The sequence below is a fragment of the Cucumis sativus genome, chromosome 7 (genome assembly GCF_000004075.3).
Source record: "Cucumis sativus cultivar 9930 chromosome 7, Cucumber_9930_V3, whole genome shotgun sequence".
Lineage (NCBI taxonomy): Eukaryota > Viridiplantae > Streptophyta > Magnoliopsida > Cucurbitales > Cucurbitaceae > Cucumis > Cucumis sativus.
The window spans coordinates 10836874-10858329 of NC_026661.2; the positions used below are offsets into that span (position 1 = coordinate 10836874).

The 21456-nt window shown below is 30.8% G+C and overlaps 1 protein-coding gene across 1 annotated transcript; it reads left to right on the forward strand.

The window, feature by feature from the left end:
* The first annotated feature begins 18374 nt into the window (after positions 1-18374).
* On the forward strand, positions 18375-21456 carry LOC101205337 (GDP-L-galactose phosphorylase 1). The gene is made up of 7 exons (XM_004139749.3): positions 18375-19196; positions 19429-19553; positions 19631-19690; positions 19792-20034; positions 20124-20309; positions 20415-20663; positions 20751-21456. Exons 1-7 carry the CDS (start codon positions 19079-19081, stop codon positions 21105-21107), a joined length of 1338 nt encoding a protein of 445 aa, XP_004139797.1. The 5' UTR covers positions 18375-19078; the 3' UTR covers positions 21108-21456.

Below are 21456 nucleotides of genomic sequence, written 5' to 3' on the forward strand. Positions count from 1 at the left end.
TAATGTATGTGAAAATGAACCCGTATGTTATTAAAAAATCATGGTCCACTTGCTTTCAATTCCATACTACGTCGGATTGTTAAAATATTTTGAGTTCGTACATTTAATGAAATATCTGAGCACAAAATGGTTACAATCTAGTGATAGGCATTGTACTTCAAAATTGAACGTTGGCGGACTTGAACAAAAAGAAACGTATGAAAACGAAAGATAGAGTTCGTAGAAAAAAGTAAATGAAATAAGGAAATGAGTCGCCCGGGCAAAGAAAAATAACACTAAAAAGACTAGGGAAAAAATGTAAGCATTACGTCATGAACTTTGGATGAATGCTCGATGTTGAAATGAAAAAACAACACTTGTTCAAATAAATAAGAAAATGTCACTGTTTTATTTTAAAAAATATTGTGCCTCAGAGAATTTATGGGTAAAACGGGAAGTATGGAAACCCTAAAACTAGAGTTTTCAATACTTGGACATCAAACGTGAGTTAGAGTTATTATAACCCAAACCCACTGTGATTATATGGGGCCCAAACAACTCCCTTAGATTTTCAATTATGGATATTGAAAAAAAAAACAAAAATCAAGAAGGAAATATTGGTTCAAAATATTTTGCATTAAATTACTGTCAACGAAAATTAATAAAATTAATAAAATATTTTGGTTTAATTCTTGTGTTTTATGCATTAGATTTAACTACCCAATATCCCAACTATTTTTTTTCATAATATTTTATATTTGGCACACAATCTTATACAACCAAATAAGATTTTGAATTTTTTGTTAAAAAAAATTGATTTTTTTAAATTTGGTACATGATCTTGAACCAAGTAATAGTTTTAAAAAATTGCAGAACAAGAGAAAAAGACGATGGAAAGGAAGGGCATGGAAAGGAAGGGCATGGAAAGGAAGGGAAAACTGAAATATTTTAAAAATTGCAGAGAAGAGAGCAAGACGATGGAAAAAATAGTAGAAGAGAAAGAGAAGAAAAACGATGAAATGGGAGAGAAAACTTGAAATATTTAAAAAGTAAATATTTTTTCGGTTTGTTATATTTATGAATATTAATCGCCATGATATACATATTTTCAAATTTCAATTTTTGAGTAAATTTATTGGTAAAATAGATTTCATAAACCTATTTGTAAGGGGAAGAAACAATAACAACAAAAAATATATATAGGGGTGAGCATGGTAAACCAAAAAACGAAACCGAACAAACCAAAGTCGATCGGTCGAAGAAATGGCAGAGCCGGTTATAATCAATTTTTAAAATTTAAAAACGTCTAACGTATGGTCAGTTTGAATGGTAGGATCGGTCAGTATACAAAACATACGGAACCAAAAAAAATATTAGGGTCCTCCTTCAATGGTTGAATCGTTCCTTATTTAACCTATAATAAATTCCCTTCTATTGTTTGATTTGATTCTCTCTCTCTCGAAGCATCACATTAGTTTGATTCATTCTCTACTTCTCTCTCATTCAGTCAATTCATAGTTTAGAGAGAGAAACGAAAGCTTTTCACTGTTGGTTTCTTGTTTTGATCTTTTTTGCTTGTGGAGGATGTTGGGGAAGGTAGGGATATTGTTGTTTCTTTCGGATCTATGGATTAACGACTTTAATTTCATTTTAATTTGAATGATTTGTTGAAAATCATTATAATTTTGTTTTCATTAAGTTTTGAATGAGTACTTTGTTAAACGATCATATGAAAGTTAGTCGATCATGTAAGAAGTAAACAATTGTTTGAAGGTAGAAAGTTAAACGATCGTGAAGAGGGTAAACGATCATATAGAAAGTTAAATGATCGGGTAAGAGAGTGAACAATCATATAGAAAGCTAAGCGATCAAGTAAGAGGGTAAATGATTGTTTGAAGGTAGAAAGCTAAACGATCGCTAAATGATCATGTAAGAGGTTGAACGATCATATAGAAATTAAAGCAAATACAGATTTCATTTTGGTAGTACACTTTGATTTTTATGTTTTTATTTTACTGATTTTTGTAATAACTAACTTAAAAGTTAAAAGTATTGAAATTTGTAGAACTAAACTTTATACAAATATATTATTTTTTAAACAATACAGATATTGTCGACTTTTCTACCGAAATTAAAAGAGAATTTAAACTAAATTATGCAATTCTAATAAAAAAAAAACCAACAAAAAATGGTAAGAAGAATTTATAAAAATCATTCAACAAAGGAAATTTTAGTCCAACAAAAAAAACTACAATCTATTTATTTATTTGGTAGATATAGATTGATATTAATTTTAAAGAAGATTTAAAGATGAGTAATAATGTAATATGTTATTAAAATATAATAGAAAGAACCAATCGAAGATTGAAGGTGTTAAAGTGGAGTGAAGTTACAATGACACTCGAGGTCATTTTCATTTTTTTTAAAAATTTTAAATATTCAATTATTAAAAAAAGTGAAGAACCTGACCAAAAATCAATCGATCGACCACTCAAGCAGTCGGTCACTTTTGTTAGAAATGATCGTCGGAATCCGTTCGACCATTTCCATACCCAACTTGTGGTCGAAAACCATCTCCGACCGACTGGTGATCATTCTATATAAATATTTAAAGAACTCAAAGAAACAACAATAATATTAATATCAAACACAGTTGGAAAAATCAATTAATGTTGAAGTGAATCTTTCTTTTTCTTTTCCCTTTTCTTTACTTTTTAAAACAATGACTAATTTACGACTAAGTCGTCTCGATGAATTTTCTTCCACATATATATATATTAGTTTTGGAGATGTCCATTTCAATTTTTTTATATTAAAAGGGAAAAAAATGTTTTGAAAATTAGAAATTGAAATTTGGATGAAAATATAAAAAATTCATATAAATTTTGAATTTTTTTTTTAAAAAAATGTTAGAGAAAATAAAAAAGATCAAAATTTGAACAATAATTGTACCTCCCTTTTCTTCGTCCACAAATTTTATTTAATTTAATTTTTGGAAAAGTCTGTCACTATCATATAGTACATGAATATGCATGATTCCTTTTGGTAGATTCCAAATCTCTTTAACTTTTCTTTGAATATTTGTGTTTGATGACATATTTATTACAATTTATCACCCAATTGCATTATTTTAGTGGTGGTAGGTAATATTGGATAAGTTTTAAAAGGGGGAATTTAGATGGTGAGGTTTGTGGTTATTTGATTCTTCTCCTTTCAAAAGCTTTTAATTTAATTGGTTATTCATAAATTCAAAATATTTAAGAATAATATTTTATGCTCATTACACTAAAATCTAACCCTACAAATCAACGTAAATCTTTTCAACCAAATCATCTTTTCTTATAATTCATCGTTGAATCATCGAAATGAAACTCCCCAAACGTGTATCTTGTCAACATAAATAACAACTTTAAATTTTTTTAAGCTTTTTTTAACCAAACTTCTTATTGTCATGTTCCTTCTCATTCGAGGCATTACATTAGGGCTCTACTACTACAAAATTGGAATACAATAACGTTTGAAATAAAAAAAAAAAAGTGATATGGAAGAAGTAAGATATGTCGATAAATTTTTTTTAAAAAAAGCAAAATTTTGATGAAAAACAATACTACTTTTGGATTTGCATATTTCTTGGCACAATTTATGTGTTGTTAATTAACGACGACACCTACTCTTAGTATCATTAAAAAAAATTCATAAATGAAAAACCCTCATTCCAATTTTTTAGGCATTCCTTCGTATGAAAACATAAATCTCCATCAACCTCTCGAAAAAACGCTTGCAAATTCTCTATCCACCTCTATACCCTCCTCCGTCTGCCGTCATCTCGCACTGCCATCCTCCTCCGTCTGGTGTTTCTCGTTGTACCCTCTTTTGTTCAGTTTTTTTCACAGTGAACACTCCTTCGTCTGGTGCTTCTCGCGGTGAACGCTCCTCTATTTAGTGCTTCCTCTGTCCGATGCTTTGTCGTCTCATTTCCTCCTCTGTTCTGCCCTCTGTAAATGTTCGTTTGGTGCTCAATTGTGCTCCATCTGGTGTTGCGTCCTTCCCTCGTACCAATTTTAACAACTGCAAGTGTTTAGGGTTTTGGCTTTCATTGGTCTCTAATTAACATATTTTTTTAATTCAGTTATTTATTGATATGAATTTCGTCAACTAGGATCTATAGAGTTTGTTTCTCTATTTTCATTATTTTATAGATTTTTGGAGTTGTTTCTCCTTATTCCTTATTTGTAGATACTTGATTTTTCCTAGTGTGTGAAATAAAAACCAATTTCAAGAAAAAGTTAAACTCTCCCATCATCTTGAATAATACTATACAATAGTTTATGTGTTTGATGGATTAGTTAATTGGGTGTTGGATGAGAGGCAAAGGGAAAGTAGTGAATGGTCTATTTGATGTGGGGGTTGGGGTCCAAGAATGGATGCTACTCCTTGAATATGGGAACAAATTAAAAAGGGTTATACAATAATGTCACATGCACATCCATACTGAGTACACAATCTCACATGGATCTCCAAAAATAAAAAAGAAATGAAGCAAAAAAAGTTAAAAAAGAAGGCATAAGGTATCACCTCGAGAAGGGTGCATATCCACCATAATGTGGCCAACAATTATCTAGTCCCTTGAGAGTACTTTACATATACACTTAGGAGAATTATTAGATAGTTAGTCTATTTTATTTAGTTTATTAATTATTAATTTAGATTATTTAGTATTTAATTTTACACACTTCTCTAACACATATGCTAGTAAGTTTGTTTGATTGTTTTCTTCAAGTTCATCCTTTATCGTTAAACAAACTAGTAGGGGATTTCCTAAATTAAATTTGTATTTTTCATTATTTGATCGTCAATTGCATTTCAACAAAAACTTTATTGTTTGTTAAGGGGTATGAAATGAAAGTAGAGTAAAGATGTAAACAAATAGACTAAAAAATGTGCGTAAACATATAGGAATTATAAGGTTTTTATTATATTGTAGAGAGTGTGTGAATTATTTAAGAGAAGTGACAGAATTGGATATGTTTTGATGGTTCGAGCTACGTGTGAATGATGAGGAAAATAAGTTACATCATGAGAAAGAGAAATGAGGAGGATGGCGTAGTACAGTAGAAATTCTATGGCTACTTTTGCTAAAGTATATCACTATTCCCTTCACATAGTAAATAAGTTGTAATTTTGTTGGCGCATACAAAAGTAAATAAGTTGTGAATACTGTTCAATAGATAACCTAAGTATCTTGTGTGTTTAGTTAGAAGTTCTTGATTACCAATATAGTCGTCATTGTTTCTGCTACAAAACAAGTTTGGCTAAGGGTTAACTTTTAAGATACTGAATTCTGATATTGTCTAATGGACAAATTATGGATGGTGGAGAATCGGATGCCTAGGAAGTACGAAGGATTTGAGGGGTGAAATTGTCGAACCCCACCTCACATGCGTCTTAAGTTACCATGTAAGACGCGACATGACTTTGAGTACTCCTAACGCATTAAATACAAAAAATGTTAAGTTTTGAGATCTTTAAGCTTTGCTTAATCACCTAGCTTCTTAAACTTAACTTAGAAAACATCTTTTAGGCGATAAACAAACTCATTACTATAGAAGTAATCAAAACTTAAACTTTTATTACTCAAACATGCGATATACAATCTGCTTATAACACAACTCTTAAGAAAAATACAAAAGCAACACTTAAGCTTAAACTAAACGCCTCAACAACCCTTCTCGCCTAGCAAGCTTCTCACTATTTCCTTACTTGGCCTTAACCCCTGAAACCTGGTAGATAAAACTTAAAAACGTAAGTCAAAGGACCCTGTGAGATTTTAAGAAAAACCTTTTCAAGAAATACCTTGTAACATCTTTTGTTCACATCAAATCTCGAAGTAGAGCTATTGAACGAAATCTCGAAGTCATTTACTCTAAATACCTGAGCTTTGAACCAATCAATAAATGCTCGTGGTGTCTTTTAAACAGTTCAGAAAAGCTTTCCACCACGACGACGTATCAAAACCATATGTTTCCTAAAGTACAATTGTGAGTTTGTGAGTTAGCAAGGTGTAAATACTTAAAATATGTATACTGTCAAATGGATGTGTGAATTGATCAAGGTATAGAAATGCGTAGTTCTGGTACTCCGCTATTTCATCCACGTTGTTGAAGATGTACCAATGAAAAAGTCATTTCTATTCTTGTGATATACTTCATAAACGTGACGCTCCCAATGGTTATACCTACTAGACGAATACTTCAAACTCACCAATGACCTCATCTTCTTCAATGTTATCATCATTTCGATCATCTCTGGTGAATTGGGTCTCAATCTTCTTAAGATACCGTGAACAGAAAGTACTTGATTCGTTCATAAGATATTCTTATGCAATATATTTATCGTTATGGCATCGCATGTTTGCCAAACTTTCTTGCGATACAAACAAATCACTATAATTTTGGCACCAATTGAGAGTAACGCAATACCTTTTGCGGAATTTTCTTTCCTGATTTGCTAGAATTAATCTTGTATCGAGACTCACCACAAGTCAAACATTGTTGCAAGTCCTCGAACTCCTTTCAAAACAATATACAGTCATACTTACAAGCATGAATAGTCTTGTACCCTAGGCCCAAATCACGCAAATTTCGTTTGGCTTCATATAATGAACTTGGAATGTTAGTACCACACATTGGAAATGCACGTTTTATTAACTCTAACATCATATCGAAGAACTTGTTGCTCCAACCATTGAGAACATTCACGTGTATCATCTTAACCAAAAAGTTTAGTGACAAAAAGTTTAGCTCACAACTTGCTTGATTTAGTAACTCCTTAAATACGTTGTTTGTTCTATCTTCTTCTAAATCTAAACATTTCTTCATCTCTTTTAATTGTTGAATACCAGCTTATAAATTATGCAACGTATCCAACATTTCATTTTCTTCAGTAATTGGATTATTGTTTGTTCCTTCATCAACTATTAGGAGCTCTCCATGATACATTCAGTTTATATAGAAGATTATTCCAGTGGTTAATAGATGTCACCTAACACCCTCTAAGGAGTCACAATTTGAGTTCATACATTTCTTGCGTTGACACCTTATTTTTTCGTAATTATTTATGTGATGTTTTGTGACCTCTAAAAACTTAAAAAAAAACTTGTTATGTACACTCAACAAAAAAACCTAACCCTAATTTTCATCCAACTCTTGTCAATCTCGTTAAAAGACTTAACAAATAAATATTTTATATTAGTTTTATACATCTTCTCTCAAATATTCCAACTATTCAAACTTATTTTATGAATAATTTATGTCAAATCTCCCATTTTAGTTAGACTATTTAATATTTTTAAAAATTCAAGTGCAAATTGAATGTGAAATTCATATTCAACATCGAACTCGATAAAAAGACCATTCAATCTCAAATTTACTAAACTATAATGTATTCAAATTTAATCTAAACTCTAAACCATTGTTTAATATAATGTATTTCAAACTTAATCTAAACTCATGCATTTTCCTAAATTCATACATTATTTAAATTTTATATATTTTTTAATTAAAATAAAAAAATATACATATATATAACTAAACTATACATACATATACATATACATTAAACATACATATACATACACATTAAGTGCATATATATATACATACATACACCCTAAACTATACATATATATACATATACATTAAACATATATATACATACACATTAAACTAAAAATACATATACATACACTCTAAACATATACATATACATACACGTTAAACATACACGTTAAACATACGCATTAAACATATATATATACATACACATTAAATTATACCTACATATACATATACATTGAACATATATATACATTCACATTACATATACATACACCTAAAACAAAATTCAAAAAAAAAAAAAAAAAGAACCTAGAGGGTTTCGATGGCGACGATGGACGGTGGCGGTGGCAACGACAACAGAAACAGTGACAAAAATCTTCTTCTCTCCCTCTCGATCTTTCTTCCATGTGTTTACATTTGTGAATAGATTATGTATTAAAATAGACTCTACACTTTCCCCGACGTATTCGAAAATGTCAGGAGATAGTCAAGCTTTCAGATTACGATCTCTTCTTGAAAAGTGGAAATCATTTGGAAATGGTGAGCTATATAGCCCAATGAGTGACAATTTTTATAAAACATACATTTAAAATAAGCTGGAGCTTTTTCATAAATGATTCATAAAACATGACATAAAGCGTAGAATCTTTAAAACCTCTTCCAAAATAAACTTTTTTTTGTCTTTAGATAACTTTTTCTATCTTTCAATAGCTCTTTTGATTTCTGAAATAAATCTCTGCTTACTTATCTTGGTTAGTTCTATACCCTGAAAACTCGGTCACGATAGTAATTAGCTTGATCTACCATGTCTAGTAACTTAGTCATGACTATATCATGCTCGATCTCGGTCAATATAGCAGAACTCTCTTCATACTATCATACCTAAGTTTGGTGGTAGGTGCTAAGTTGTCAGCATAGCCCTATACTCTTGAAACTAAACTTTGTGCACATTTGACCATCGAGAACTTGGTATATAGAACAAACATGGTTTTCTTACTTAAAACCTTTTTCATCAAACTCATACTTTTGGAAGCATCTTTCTAGAACAGTAAACAATTCTATTTCAAAAACTTTAAGCATACTCATAAATAATTGCTTGCAAATCTTCATCAGTAAACTTATCAATGAGCATATACTTTGTCAAGACATTTCTAAACCCATGCTTTGGGAACACTTTCTAAATAAGTATACTTAAATACTTTTCACAAAGATACTTGTAAATCAAAGTATAATGATCAGTACAGTTCAATAATTATTTCAAAGCATACTTAAACAATAGCTTGTAAAATATATTTAGAAACTTCATTTAGAAATCATTTTGTCACTTACAAAAGGTAACTTAGATCATCGGCTTGTAAACTCGTTCAATCTCATCTGGGCCTAAAAAGGGAAAATAAATTCATTTAATCCACTTTGATTAAGAAAAACCAAAACTTTATTTACAACTTTCCAAAAATCACCAAAACAGCCCAAAACATCGAATTGAAGCTTGACGCCCTCTTGCTTTGGCTTCCACTCTTGCATGCAACTCAAATTCAACTCTTGCATGCAACTCAACTTCTCTCTTGTCTTCTCTCTACCTTTTCGTTGGAGTGAAATAGTGAGAAATGAAGGTATGCTGCCTTTAAAAACACCCTTTGCGTTCGAAAAATGCTAACCTTGTGCATTAGAAATTTTCGTAAAAATGTCCATCATGCGTCCATTAAGTGATCTCGACTAAGATTGGCCCGAGATCCATAGAGATTTACTCTTTTCTTGGTGGGACAAGTACCGAGATCATGCACGAGAACCCTAAATTTCCCTTTTTTTGTTTTCAGTCCCGATCGAACACAACTCCGAGATGGCCCGAGTTCTCTTTACCTTTCGCTTCGAGCTTTCAATCTCGATCAGACACAACTTCAAGATTGCCTGACTTCCCAACTTCTCAAGCTTTGTCTTTCATCTCAGTCGAACGAGCACCAAGATGGCTTTGAGATTTCACTTATGAACCCTTTTTGTTTTTCATCTTGGTTTGTCACAGCCTCGAGAGCACCGAGATTTTCTCTTTACCTTTTCTCTCGGATGAACAAGACTGAGTTTGAACACTTCTATCTCAAGATCAACCTTCAATGATCGCTTAACTTTCAATTTCTTAACACTTAGTCAAAATTTCCTCTTTTCCAAACTAAACATCAAACTCACCTTAGCAACCTTAACTTAATTTTTTTTCTTTCCAACAACCATAACATACTTAAAAAGACACTACTTGAGTTTTAATTTTCCATCTTAACTTTACTTACAATCTAACCTTTCAAACTCTTTAGAAGACCTAAGTTTCTTTAGGGTTTGAGAGTCGTCGAAGGGGAGTTCATATACCTGTGTTTGAGGATGTAATATTGCTTTGTCTTAGTTCATATATTTGTAGTTTTGGGGATGCATGGTTGAGTTCATATATCAATTACATCTTATGATATTTTTTGAATTCTTCATAATCTGTTTATGTGATTGCAATTTTCTTTTGATATTTTTTCAACGGTTCTACCAATTTTTCTTCGAATAAAATATGGATATATATATAGCCATTTTTTTAAAAGTTCATGTCTCTAAACTTTTTGTTTTTGGTAATGAACAACAATATCAATTAACCAACTACATTTTTTCTAGGAAAATATATTTAAATAAAATGGGAAACCAAGTAGAAATAAAACATTTTATTCCAAATCTTTCTTAATGAGTTTGTTGATCATATTCTTTCTATTGTTTCTCTATATATTTTATTTGTCATTAATTTTTTTAATGGGAGTTCCCCCTCATCTTAGTAGCCAATGCGGTATCACTACTTTTTCTTTAAACAATTCACTTTCAATTCCTCCAAATTTGAAGGACTATCAAAGAATAAATCTCCATTTTCATAATTTTTTTCCTAGAAAATTTTGTAGATAAGATAAATCTCTATTTTGTGACGTTTAATTTTGTTATTTGTTTTTTCTTAACCAAAATGCACCATTCTAATACACATATTTTTCCAAATTCATACAAAATACAATTATTTATATATATCAACTAACCCTATAACAAACTTTAAATAAGTTGAACATCCACAGAAAAATAAAGACCAAAATTGGTTCATAGAGTTAATTGCACAAAGTTGGTCATTAAAGCTTAAAATTGGTTGTCAAAGTTGATCATCGAAGTTGTCAACGAAGATGAATGTCAATGTTAATAATTGATCGTTGAAATTGGCTACTCAAAGTTGGTCGTCGGAGTTGTCATCAGAGTGATTGTTAAAGTCTAGAATTGGTCATTGGAGTTAATTGCCAAAGTTTACATTGGAGTGACTATTGGAGCCCAGAATTGGTCCTCGAAGTTGTCGTCAGAGTCCGAAGTTGGTCAAAAGAGTTAGGAGTGTGAAAATGACAATGAATGAAGCATTTGAAAAACATGATGCTCCGAGTTTAGGAGGAGAATATGAATTAACCAATATCATACTTGAATTAGAGGGATCCTTAAGGACGTGAAAGCAAAGTTAAAAAAGCTTAAAACAATTGAAAGCCAACAAGGTGCACATTTTTTTTCGATGACTCAATCATAGAAACTCCAAAATTAAGTGTGCTTAAGCTTGAAACAATTCTATGTTGGGTGATCTCCTGACCTCCTGAGAATCTTCGTAGGATGCATGTGAGTGAGAAAAAAACCATGTTGAAAGGGCTCATGGTGGTTTGTAGAGACAACTTTCACTCTAAGAAAGGATGAAAGTTGTCAAGCTATAGGGGATGCAGAGAAATGTTAGAGTCGTCGGTTTTTAAATCTCTAACCGACGAGGATGTTTTTTTAACTTTTTTGTTTTTGTTTTTTTTTTTTCGTCGACCTTTTAAAGTTTAAAGTATTTTTTAAACTTTTAAAACAAAATACAAAGTTCAGAGGGTATTTGGTATAATTTAGCATTTTAAACTAATTAATAATTAAAACCAAAATTGAACGTGAGTATTTAGTAAAAAAAAATCGAGGTTAAAAGTGTAAACTTCAAATTTAGGTACCAAAATAAAGCAAATTAACTAAAAACTCAAGGACTAAAAGTGTACCATTCATGAACTTAGAGACCAAATAAAAATTTGACCTAAACCCTAGTGGACAAAAGGCTTTTATCCCCAAAAAAAAAAAAAATTGAGACCAAATCGACCAAGAATGGTGAATTAAAAAAGACACTATCTTGAATGAACATATTAAAGATCTAACGTTAGAAAGATGAAGAAACCTCGTAATGTTTATCATTTACATAAACGAGAACAAAATCTCGTGTTTGTCTACCAAAGGAGATCTAGCTAGTTTGAAATGTCTCAAATTTAAGAGAGAGATATGAATGAACCAATATCACATCTTAATAAGAAAGGTTTGAAGATACAAAAGTACAGTTAAAAAGACTTAAAAAAACTGAAAGTTACTACCTATACTAACAATGTTTAATATCTTTTTCACCGCTTAATAATAAGAACTTTAGTAGTTAAGCATGCTTAGCTTGAAAAAATAATCCTATGTTTGGTGACTTTCTAGAAATTTTCGTAGGATACACGTGAGTGAGAACAAAGCATATCCTAAAACAACCTCATGTTGATTTACGGTGTTAGTAGAGTCGTCTTCACTCTTAGAAGCAATTCAAGATAAAAAATGTCGTTAAGTTGTAAGAAAAATTACGTACCAAATTTAGATTTCAAATCCTAGGCATGAGGTGTGAACATAGTTATTGAAAAGACCTAAATACTTATCAAACTGAATCATTTAAAAACTGTATAAGATGTAGACCTAAATCATTTCACATTGTATAGACATATTTTAAATTCCAATTATGGTTTTGTGTCCTTAGGAAAAAGTTTTACATGTTCATGAGAAAGAAGCTAAGCAATAATCACATTTTGACAATGGCCTTAAGGAAGAGAAGTTACAAAGAAACAGCTTGGCCTTTAACATTTGGCTTCTTGGACCATTACAGTGACATTTTGATTAACTTTTCCCTATAGAACAGAGACATGAGGTGTGAAATATGAGAGATATTTGCATACAAAAACGATGAAGAAAAGGATCGATTGATTTTCACAATTGTTAGAATTACTTGAGTTTGATATTATAATATAAATCCAAAATCTTCTATCCAACATACGTTTTGAATTACATTATATTATAGTCCAACAAAACAACCTTTCAAACCGTAATTAACTATAATTTATATAACATTTTACTACTAAAAAATGGTTATTTTTTTAATATTTACTGTAAATAAAATTGAGATGAAATATTAGTTTAATCTATTAGGTATTTGTATGGTCGTATACTAATATTATTTGTCTTTCTAAATGTTCACACCCAAATTGAGTTTGGTTTTAATGCATATGTACACTTTTTCAATACTAAAAATAACATATAAATCTTATTTTGGCCTTAATAGTTGACCTTTGGTTTTAAATTTTTTTATAATACTTGTAAAAGTCGGAGGATTGAATTTCTCATCTCTAGAGAATGAAGGGGTGATGTCAAGTATTGCTAAGCTAATCTCACTTTGATGATTTTGATATTAATATTATTTTATCTAAAACTTAGAATATGGTTAGTAGAGAATCGGAAAAGGTGAAATTCGAAAGCAAGATATTAAGTAAAACAACGATGCATTCTATGTCTATGAAAATATGTGTTCTGTGCAGCGGAATTCAGAAATTGAATTCTAATTCAAACCCTATGAAATTAGTTGTAATTACCTACTAAATATAAGATGAAAAAAAATTATTATTTATACTATTTATGAATGTGTTTTATTTTTAAAAGAAATTACATAATTATTGCTTTGTAATATTATATAATTTATAGAAAAATTAAAATTTTGGTCCTTCCTAATTTTGAATATTTAAAATGAAGGTCTCATAATTTATAATTAGAATTTACTTTTATAGTTGATAAAACCCTCTACACGAAATTATACCAAACTATAATAACTAAATTCTAAATCTTAAAATCATACTATATATATACACGAACTTATATGAAACCATAATAACTAATTATGAATCTTAAAATCATATAGATTACTTTTAACTTATTATTTAACCTAGTTTAATTTATAAAACATTACATAATACATCTTTTAATTAAAAAAATTGAATTGGATTTACAATATGATATTTAGTATATTTCTAAATGCTTTAATATAATTCTATATTTAAAATTTGTATAGAAAGAAGACAAAAAATAATTGTTATTTTCAAAATTCCCACTTTCAATCGTAGAATTCAAAAATCATATTTAGAAACAACTTCAATAAATTTGAAAACAATAGAAGATAACTAAATAAAATATTACAAGTAGAAAGGCATATAAATGAATGAGTAGTTTTCATAGTTAAAACTTATTTGTTTCTTCAGTAGGATCATTAGAGACTCTTACAACTAAGTTGACATATAAAGTTTGATTAAGTTAAATAAAAATCACAAGGTTGATTTCATTCAATTAATTAACAAACCAAACATCAAAGCATAAATGCAACTACAAAAATAACATTATTATTATGATATTAATAATTTGTTAGTACAATAATTATAAATATGAAACTTTCCACTTCAACACACACTCTTTAATAACATATCTTAATTGTTGTTGAACTAAATATAATTCGTTTTAGGATTAGTACTATTAAAAAGTATTTTTTTAACCCTTGAATTTTGAGGAGCTAGTAATTGTGTTAGTTCTAGGAAATTAGCAGTGGATGTTTGTATGGAACTGAGGGGACATTGACAATGGATGGATGAGAAAGAGTGAGAAAATGAACTTTCTTATCACTATTTTATATTAAAAAATTAAAATGTTTTCAAATAATTTAAAAAAAAAAAATACATACAAACATCTTTCAAACCAAAACCTCAAGACTAAAAATGATTTTTTCAATCCCTTATTATTATCATGCAATGGTGTGATAATGTTCTTTCTAAAAGAAAGTGGTAGGAAATTTTGCTATAAAAATGGTTCTCATTGTATTTTTGGTACAAGGATGAATAAGAGTTTTAACTCAATCATATAGAAATAGGTGGTTTCAAATTCTTCTACCCCAATTTGTTTTAAAAAATGGTAGATACAGTGTCTACCTAATTAAACATCATTTAGTTAAGTACAACGATGTTTGTTGCATAAAAAGTTGAAGAAGACGAAAAAATTGTATACGTAGACAAATAAATAATGAGCAACCAACTTGAGGGATTGGAGGATGAGATTTATGTTTTTGGGTAGGAAGGAGTAGGAATATGACTTGTGGGGACGTTGTTGGTCCTAGTTTAAGCATGAAAGAGATGAGTAATTAAGGAATAAACTGGCGTAGGGAGAATTCAATAATTATGTATCCTCGTGGGAAGCTTTTTATATATCTTTGCAATTTTAAAAATAATAATTAGGTATAATGATAATTGAATCAAACGGAGAAGTTGAAGAGATGGAGAAGTTATTTGGACACAACTCTAATTATGAATTTATTATTATTTAATGTTATCATGGTAGTTGAAAAAATATAAAATTAAGGTTAATTTATATAAATCTAATTAAGGATAAGTTATTAGAAAATCTTATAAAATCATAGTTTAAATTTTGGAGAAAATTTTGTAAATGATTTAAGAAAAAAAAAGTCGAAATTTAAATGAGAAGGATTTTAAAATATTGAAAATTTTAATGAGAAAGATTTATAAATTTTAAGCAGAAATCAAAAGGATACTTGATAAGAAAATTAGATGCGTAAAATCAGGATATAAAATATTATAACAAATTAAGTAAACATAGAATAGCATATTAAAATTTTAATAAAAACGTACTGATGATTGATCTTAGACTTTCAAATAATTAATTTTCTCACCTAAGAAATTCTAGAAAATCGGATTCTCAAATTTTCTAGTTTCTATCGACGAAAATTTTAATAGAAAAATATGCTCGATAAATAAGAATTACCAAAGATATAACTTAAAGAAGTTTTAAATGCCTGAAAAGAAATATTAAATTAAACGTCAATGCAATAATTAATTCAAAGACATCATATAAACAATCAATACCGTTTAAAGAAGCCTAAGGATAGATGAATGAATATTAAAAAAATTAACATTTTAGAGAAAAACTATTTAAGATATATCACTTCTCTTCTTTCTTATTCTTTTTCGCGCTATATTCATCTACGTTTTTAGATTTCTTCATTTCCTCTTTTAGATTTTTAAAAAATATTAACACTCAGTGTCCCTGTCACGAAAAGATTGTTTTTATTTTTCAAAATGAAAGGGTATTACTTGTCATTTTTTATTTTCTTTTCTTTTAAAACCTAACAACAAACAAATATTAACAACAATTTAAAATTTATTAAATGTAGCTGGACTAAATTTAGATAATTTAAACTCAAGAACAAAGATGGAAAGTAATCAAAAGAATAGAGACCAAAATGGTATTTGAACAAAAAAAAAAAAGGAAGACGACCGAAGCAAACAAATAAAGAAAATGGTTGGTCACATTAGGCAAAGAAAAAAAAATTAAAGGAGAATGAAAAAGACTATGAAACATATGAGTTTACCATTAAAACTTCATAACTAAAAAAAAAAAAGAAATTCACTGTGTGAAAAATTGTTACAATCAAACAAAATCACTTTCTATTTGGTTCCAATTACCAGAAACCCGCTCTAAAAACTTTTGCGTTGCTCTCACCCTTTAATTTTATCTCGAACTAGAGCCCAAAAAATAGAAAAGTTAACTAGAGTTGACAGTAAAGTTAGCTAGAGATAGGACACTCAAGTTTAAAATGTTTCTAACTAGGAGGATTTGAAACGTCAAACTGATACACTTTTTTTTTATAGTCTTTGGAGTTCCGTCACTTTCTGATTAACTTTTTCAATGTTCGACAATTACACTTTTAATATTTTGCCAAAACTCAACAAAGTCCACATTTACAAGATACTTGAAGAATCTATCATTTTTGCCACATCTATTGTATTCATTAACAATCACGATTCTCAACTCGAAGAATTAGGACTCGTGGTATCATAAAAAAGTAAACCACTTGAAACACCACCTTCCAAGATTTTTCTTTTTCGTCACATGTCGATAAACTTTGTTGAAATCGCTAACATAACTTCCATTCCATACTTTATACCAAACGATCGTGTAGTCATATCTAAAAAAAACTAATTATCAAAGATTGACTTCAAAATTGAAATGCATATGGATTAGACAAAGATTGGATTAGCTTTTTAACATAGAATTTAAGAAAATAACTAAGAGAAGAACAAAACTTTATATAAAGAAATAAAGGGAAAAAGAGGAACTTTCCTTCTACTTTGTGTCTCATCAAAATAAGATAAGAAAGGGTCCCTTTTGGTCTCAAAAGGAGGCTGTATAGGGGAATCAATATTTTAGTACTATCTTTGATTTTCTTCTTTGAATGCATCACTTTTGGGGTGGTTGTTGCTAAATGGTATATGTTTAATTAACTTCTTTCACAAATAAAGGAAAAAAAATGTTTGTATAGTGTTAAATGTTTTTCTATAAGAAAACAAAAGAAAGTGTGCTAACTTTTCTATTCAAAAATTTGCTTTTGTTCAAAATTAAACTTCTATAATTTAATTAAATAGAAGAATAAACGTATATCTTTTTTGTTTCTTCTTGATATGAATTCAAAAGTTTTTTATTTCTTTTAAAAAATACTTATAAATACTTTAATCCATGATCATGCTATCATATTCAATTTCTTGCTTTTATATTATATATTGTATGTTTTGCAACATTTGCTTTCTCTACTTGTAAGCCTACATTTTAGAAGTGCTTTTAAAACCAAGCTAAATAAAACCTAAAGAAAGTCGTTTTTATGTTTTGTCATTTGGCTAAGATTTCAAATTCATATAAAAGTATAAAAGACAAAATATATTTAGTTTTAGAAAGAAAAAAAATAGAAGAATATTCTTGGAATTATGTCTAATTTTTAAGTCTTTTTTCCAATTTTCAACGATTTTTGTCAAGTTCTTTTATATTTGTACATTATCTTAAACAACTAAATAACAGTTTGAAAAAAAATAGTAGGTATTTTATATTTGGTAAAAAGAATAGAAAAGAAAAATAAAAAATTGAAGAAGAACTAGGATGAAAAAGAAGGACAAAGGTAGAATATTTAAAAGAATAATCGACTTCGTGGAGTTTTTGATTTGGTTACCCAAACAGTAAATATTAAGGGTGTTTTGTTATATTTATAAAAAGAATCAAACATACATGTAAATTTATTAAAAAAAGCAAAGATATTGTGCATGCATGCATACTATATATGTACCTACCATTGAAAGCAATAGAAGATTCAAGCATATATTGAGATTTGTGCTAATAACATCTGATTTTGAAGCTATTTCATGGATAAACATGAACAAACAAGTGTAATCTTCAACATCCTTAACAAATATATTGAAAAATAAGGATGCTAGAAATGACATACTTTTTATGGATCTACCATTTCAACCCTAGAAGATTCGAAGTATTGGGATTCTTAAACAAAAACCCAAACAAATTGCCTTGTTTAGATAAAATGGAATTAGAATTAGGGGCCTTTGTAAATGAATAAACTTTGTTTGAAATTGTTATTGATTTTTTTCAAAATCTCCATTCTTGGTTAGTAAATGAGTGTGTCCTTAATTGAAAAAGATGAAGAAATGAAGGATGAATATGAAAGTTTTGAAAAGAATATGGACGAGATTGGAAAAGACCTAATTTTATAAATTAAGCAGAATCTAAAAAAAATGGGAGATGAAGAGAGGCCATTCATGTAATGTAATTGGCCGTACAGATTCATGGTTTAACAATAGCCACAACCACCGCCATTCTTCCACCACACGAATTTCTTCTCCTCCCAAATTCACTTATCCCTTTCTATATAATTGCTTCATTCCCCACCTTTCCATGTTCGTGCAGCCCATTCAATCCCCTCATTTTAACCCACTTCCTCTTTTTCTTTTTCTCCTTCCTCTTCCAGTTCCCTTTTCCCCATCTGGGTTCTCTTGATTTCTCTTAAAATCCAACAACCCATGTTCGACTTTGAGGAATTGGTGCGTTGGAATTGAGTTTTCGGAGAAGATTTTTCGTTTTTTATCACAACCCATCTACTCCAGGTAAGGGGTAAAACCCGGGTTCGTCAGGCTGTAGACATCACGGCTATACACGTAGTTTCCCGGTCGTTCTTTCATGTCAGGGCTGTACGACGGAAGGGTTGTATAACTCCGACAAACCCTTCGCCGCACGGCGGACGTGGTGCTTTGCCTTCCGAAGGTGGTAGTCCTTCTGATCTTCTTTTTCTCGCCGGCGGTGGTTTCTCTTGCTTCTTCTCTTCTTCGTATTAGCTTTCCGTTTGTGTTTTAGCTCTACCGGTTTAGGATTTGACATCAGCAAGTTTCTGTTTCGCGTTTATTTCTTTTGGGTGGGGGAGATTTTGGTGTTCGGTTTGGTTTGAATTAGAAGCAGACGATATGTTGAGGATTAAGCGTGTTCCTACCGTGGTTTCTAATTACCAAGAGGACGAGACAGAGAATGTCTCTCGCAGCACAGGGTGCGGCCGGAACTGTCTCAATAAGTGTTGCATTGAAGGTATTTGTTAGAATGGCTACATACTGATGACTCTTGATTAGCTGTTTCTCTTTGTTGAATTCTTGATTCTTTTTTGTTTTGTCTGAAATGCTTTCATTCCTAGTGGATATTGGATCTGTTTGGAGGTCTTATTGAACAACATGTTTGATGATGTTTGTGGATTGCTGATTTAATTTTTCTATCTTTTGATTATGGATGTTGTGAAAATTTGGGTTATTTCTTTTTGTTTTAGGAGCCAAGATTCCATTATATGCTTTCAAGAAGCTGAACAAGATATCTGGCTCAAAAGGCTTATGCTGCGAATATGAGAACAGTGTTCCTCCTGTTGCTTTTCTTGACTCGCTGCTTCTTGGCGAGGTATGTTCGATGATATGCTTTGGTTATCAACTATGCCTATCTTTCAATGTCTATAATGGATTTTCCTCTTGTTGTAGTGGGAGGACCGGATGCAGCGGGGGCTTTTTCGCTATGATGTCACTGCTTGTGAAACTAAGGTTATAATCTTGTAGTAACTTGTGAAACATATTTTCCCGGTAATGTAATCTGCTAACTGAATTTGTATGTAGTCTCAATATCTATGGTAAATATTTTGTAGGTGATTCCTGGAAAATATGGTTTCATTGCCCAGCTGAACGAGGGGCGTCACCTAAAGAAGAGGCCAACCGAGTTTCGAGTTGATAAGGTTCTCCAGCCCTTTGATGGTAACAAATTCAACTTCACCAAGGTTGGGCAAGAAGAGGTCCTCTTCCGGTTTGAAGCAAATGAAAATGGGAATACACAATTTATTCCAAATGACGCTATTGATCTTGAGAATTCTCCAAGCGTGGTTGCCATTAATGTGTGTTTTCGTACCTGTTTTTTATGTTTTGTAGATTAGTTGTTGTGGATGGATGTTAGTGTTGATATCATTTTTATGTGTATCAACAGGTCAGCCCTATTGAATATGGGCATGTGCTCTTGATCCCACGTATTCTCGATTGCTTGCCACAAAGGATCGATAGAGAAAGTTTTTTGCTTGCTCTTCACATGGCAACGGAGGCTGGAAATACATACTTCAGACTCGGGTACAACAGCTTGGGCGCATTTGCTACCATCAATCACCTTCACTTTCAGGTATCTATCCTTCTGATATGCATTTTGGATTAGAGAAAAGTGTGCTTGATGAAGCAAGTTTCGACATTAGAATCTGTGAATTGAAACAACTAAATAATGAGTCAGGCATATTACTTGGGGGTCCCTTTCCCTATTGAGAAGGCACCAACGAAGAAAATAATGACATTGAAAGATGGAGTGATCATCTCTGAGCTACTAAAATATCCTGTTCGAGGGCTCGTCTTCGAGGGTGGAAATACTCTGCAATCTCTATCCAACTCGGTGTCAGATGCCTGCATATGCCTTCAAGAAAACAACATTCCATACAATATCTTAATTGCTGATTGTGGGCAACGGATCTTTCTTCTCCCACAGGCAAGCTGAGTTTATCTGATTGTAACATTCACTCTTAATTTCTAGTATTATCGTTATAACACTGACTTTGCCAATCATAATGACCAGTGTTATGCTGAGAAACAAGCACTTGGGGAAGTGAGTGCGGAGCTACTCGACACCCAAGTCAACCCTGCTGTTTGGGAGATAAGTGGTCACATGGTGTTGAAGAGGAAGAAGGATTATGAAGAGGCGTCAGAGGAAAACGCATGGAGGCTACTTGCTGTGGTATCCCTATCAGAAGAGAGGTTTCAAGAAGTGTGTGCTCTCATCTTCGAAGTTATCGACACAGTTGATGCTGAAAATACTGAGGGTAGCTCGAGCATGCCTGAGGAGCATGATGATGGTTGTCTGAAGGAAGTGGAAGCTAGAAACAACACCACCCGCCCACTCCCAATGACTGGGACGAAGGAATGCTTAGTTTAGTTCTACAGTGACTACAAAGGTTCATGCTTAATATAAAAGCTTTTTAAGTATGCATGGTGGAAAATCTGTATGTGGAGTAGAAGTGGTGTTCTGAATAAGACTTCGGTTGGAAGTTTGGGTATGCTGTTTAGTTAGGACCCTATGTTTCATGTGTGCACTTTTATTATATCATGTGAAATAATAGTTTCTAAATGATGCCTTTGTACTTTTGATTCTATTGCTGTGTTCATCCGTAAGTTTAAGGGGACGTGTAGGGATGGAATTTGATCAACCACTTTTAGTTATTTTTACTTATGTATTAGTTTAAGTTAATTGGAGAAGTAATCGATTACCATCAAGTTATTTTTAA

What these genes read in the sequence shown, in the direction of transcription:
- LOC101205337 (XM_004139749.3), top strand. Translation starts at nt 19,079, where the DNA reads ATGTTGAGGATTAAGCGTGTTCCTACCGTGGTTTCTAATTACCAAGAG. An exon ending in ACTCGCTGCTTCTTGGCGAG is followed by an intron (nt 19,554 to 19,630) that starts GTATGTTCGATG and finishes CTCTTGTTGTAG; the next exon opens with TGGGAGGACCGGATGCAGCG. An exon ending in GGATCTTTCTTCTCCCACAG is followed by an intron (nt 20,664 to 20,750) that starts GCAAGCTGAGTT and finishes CATAATGACCAG; the next exon opens with TGTTATGCTGAGAAACAAGC.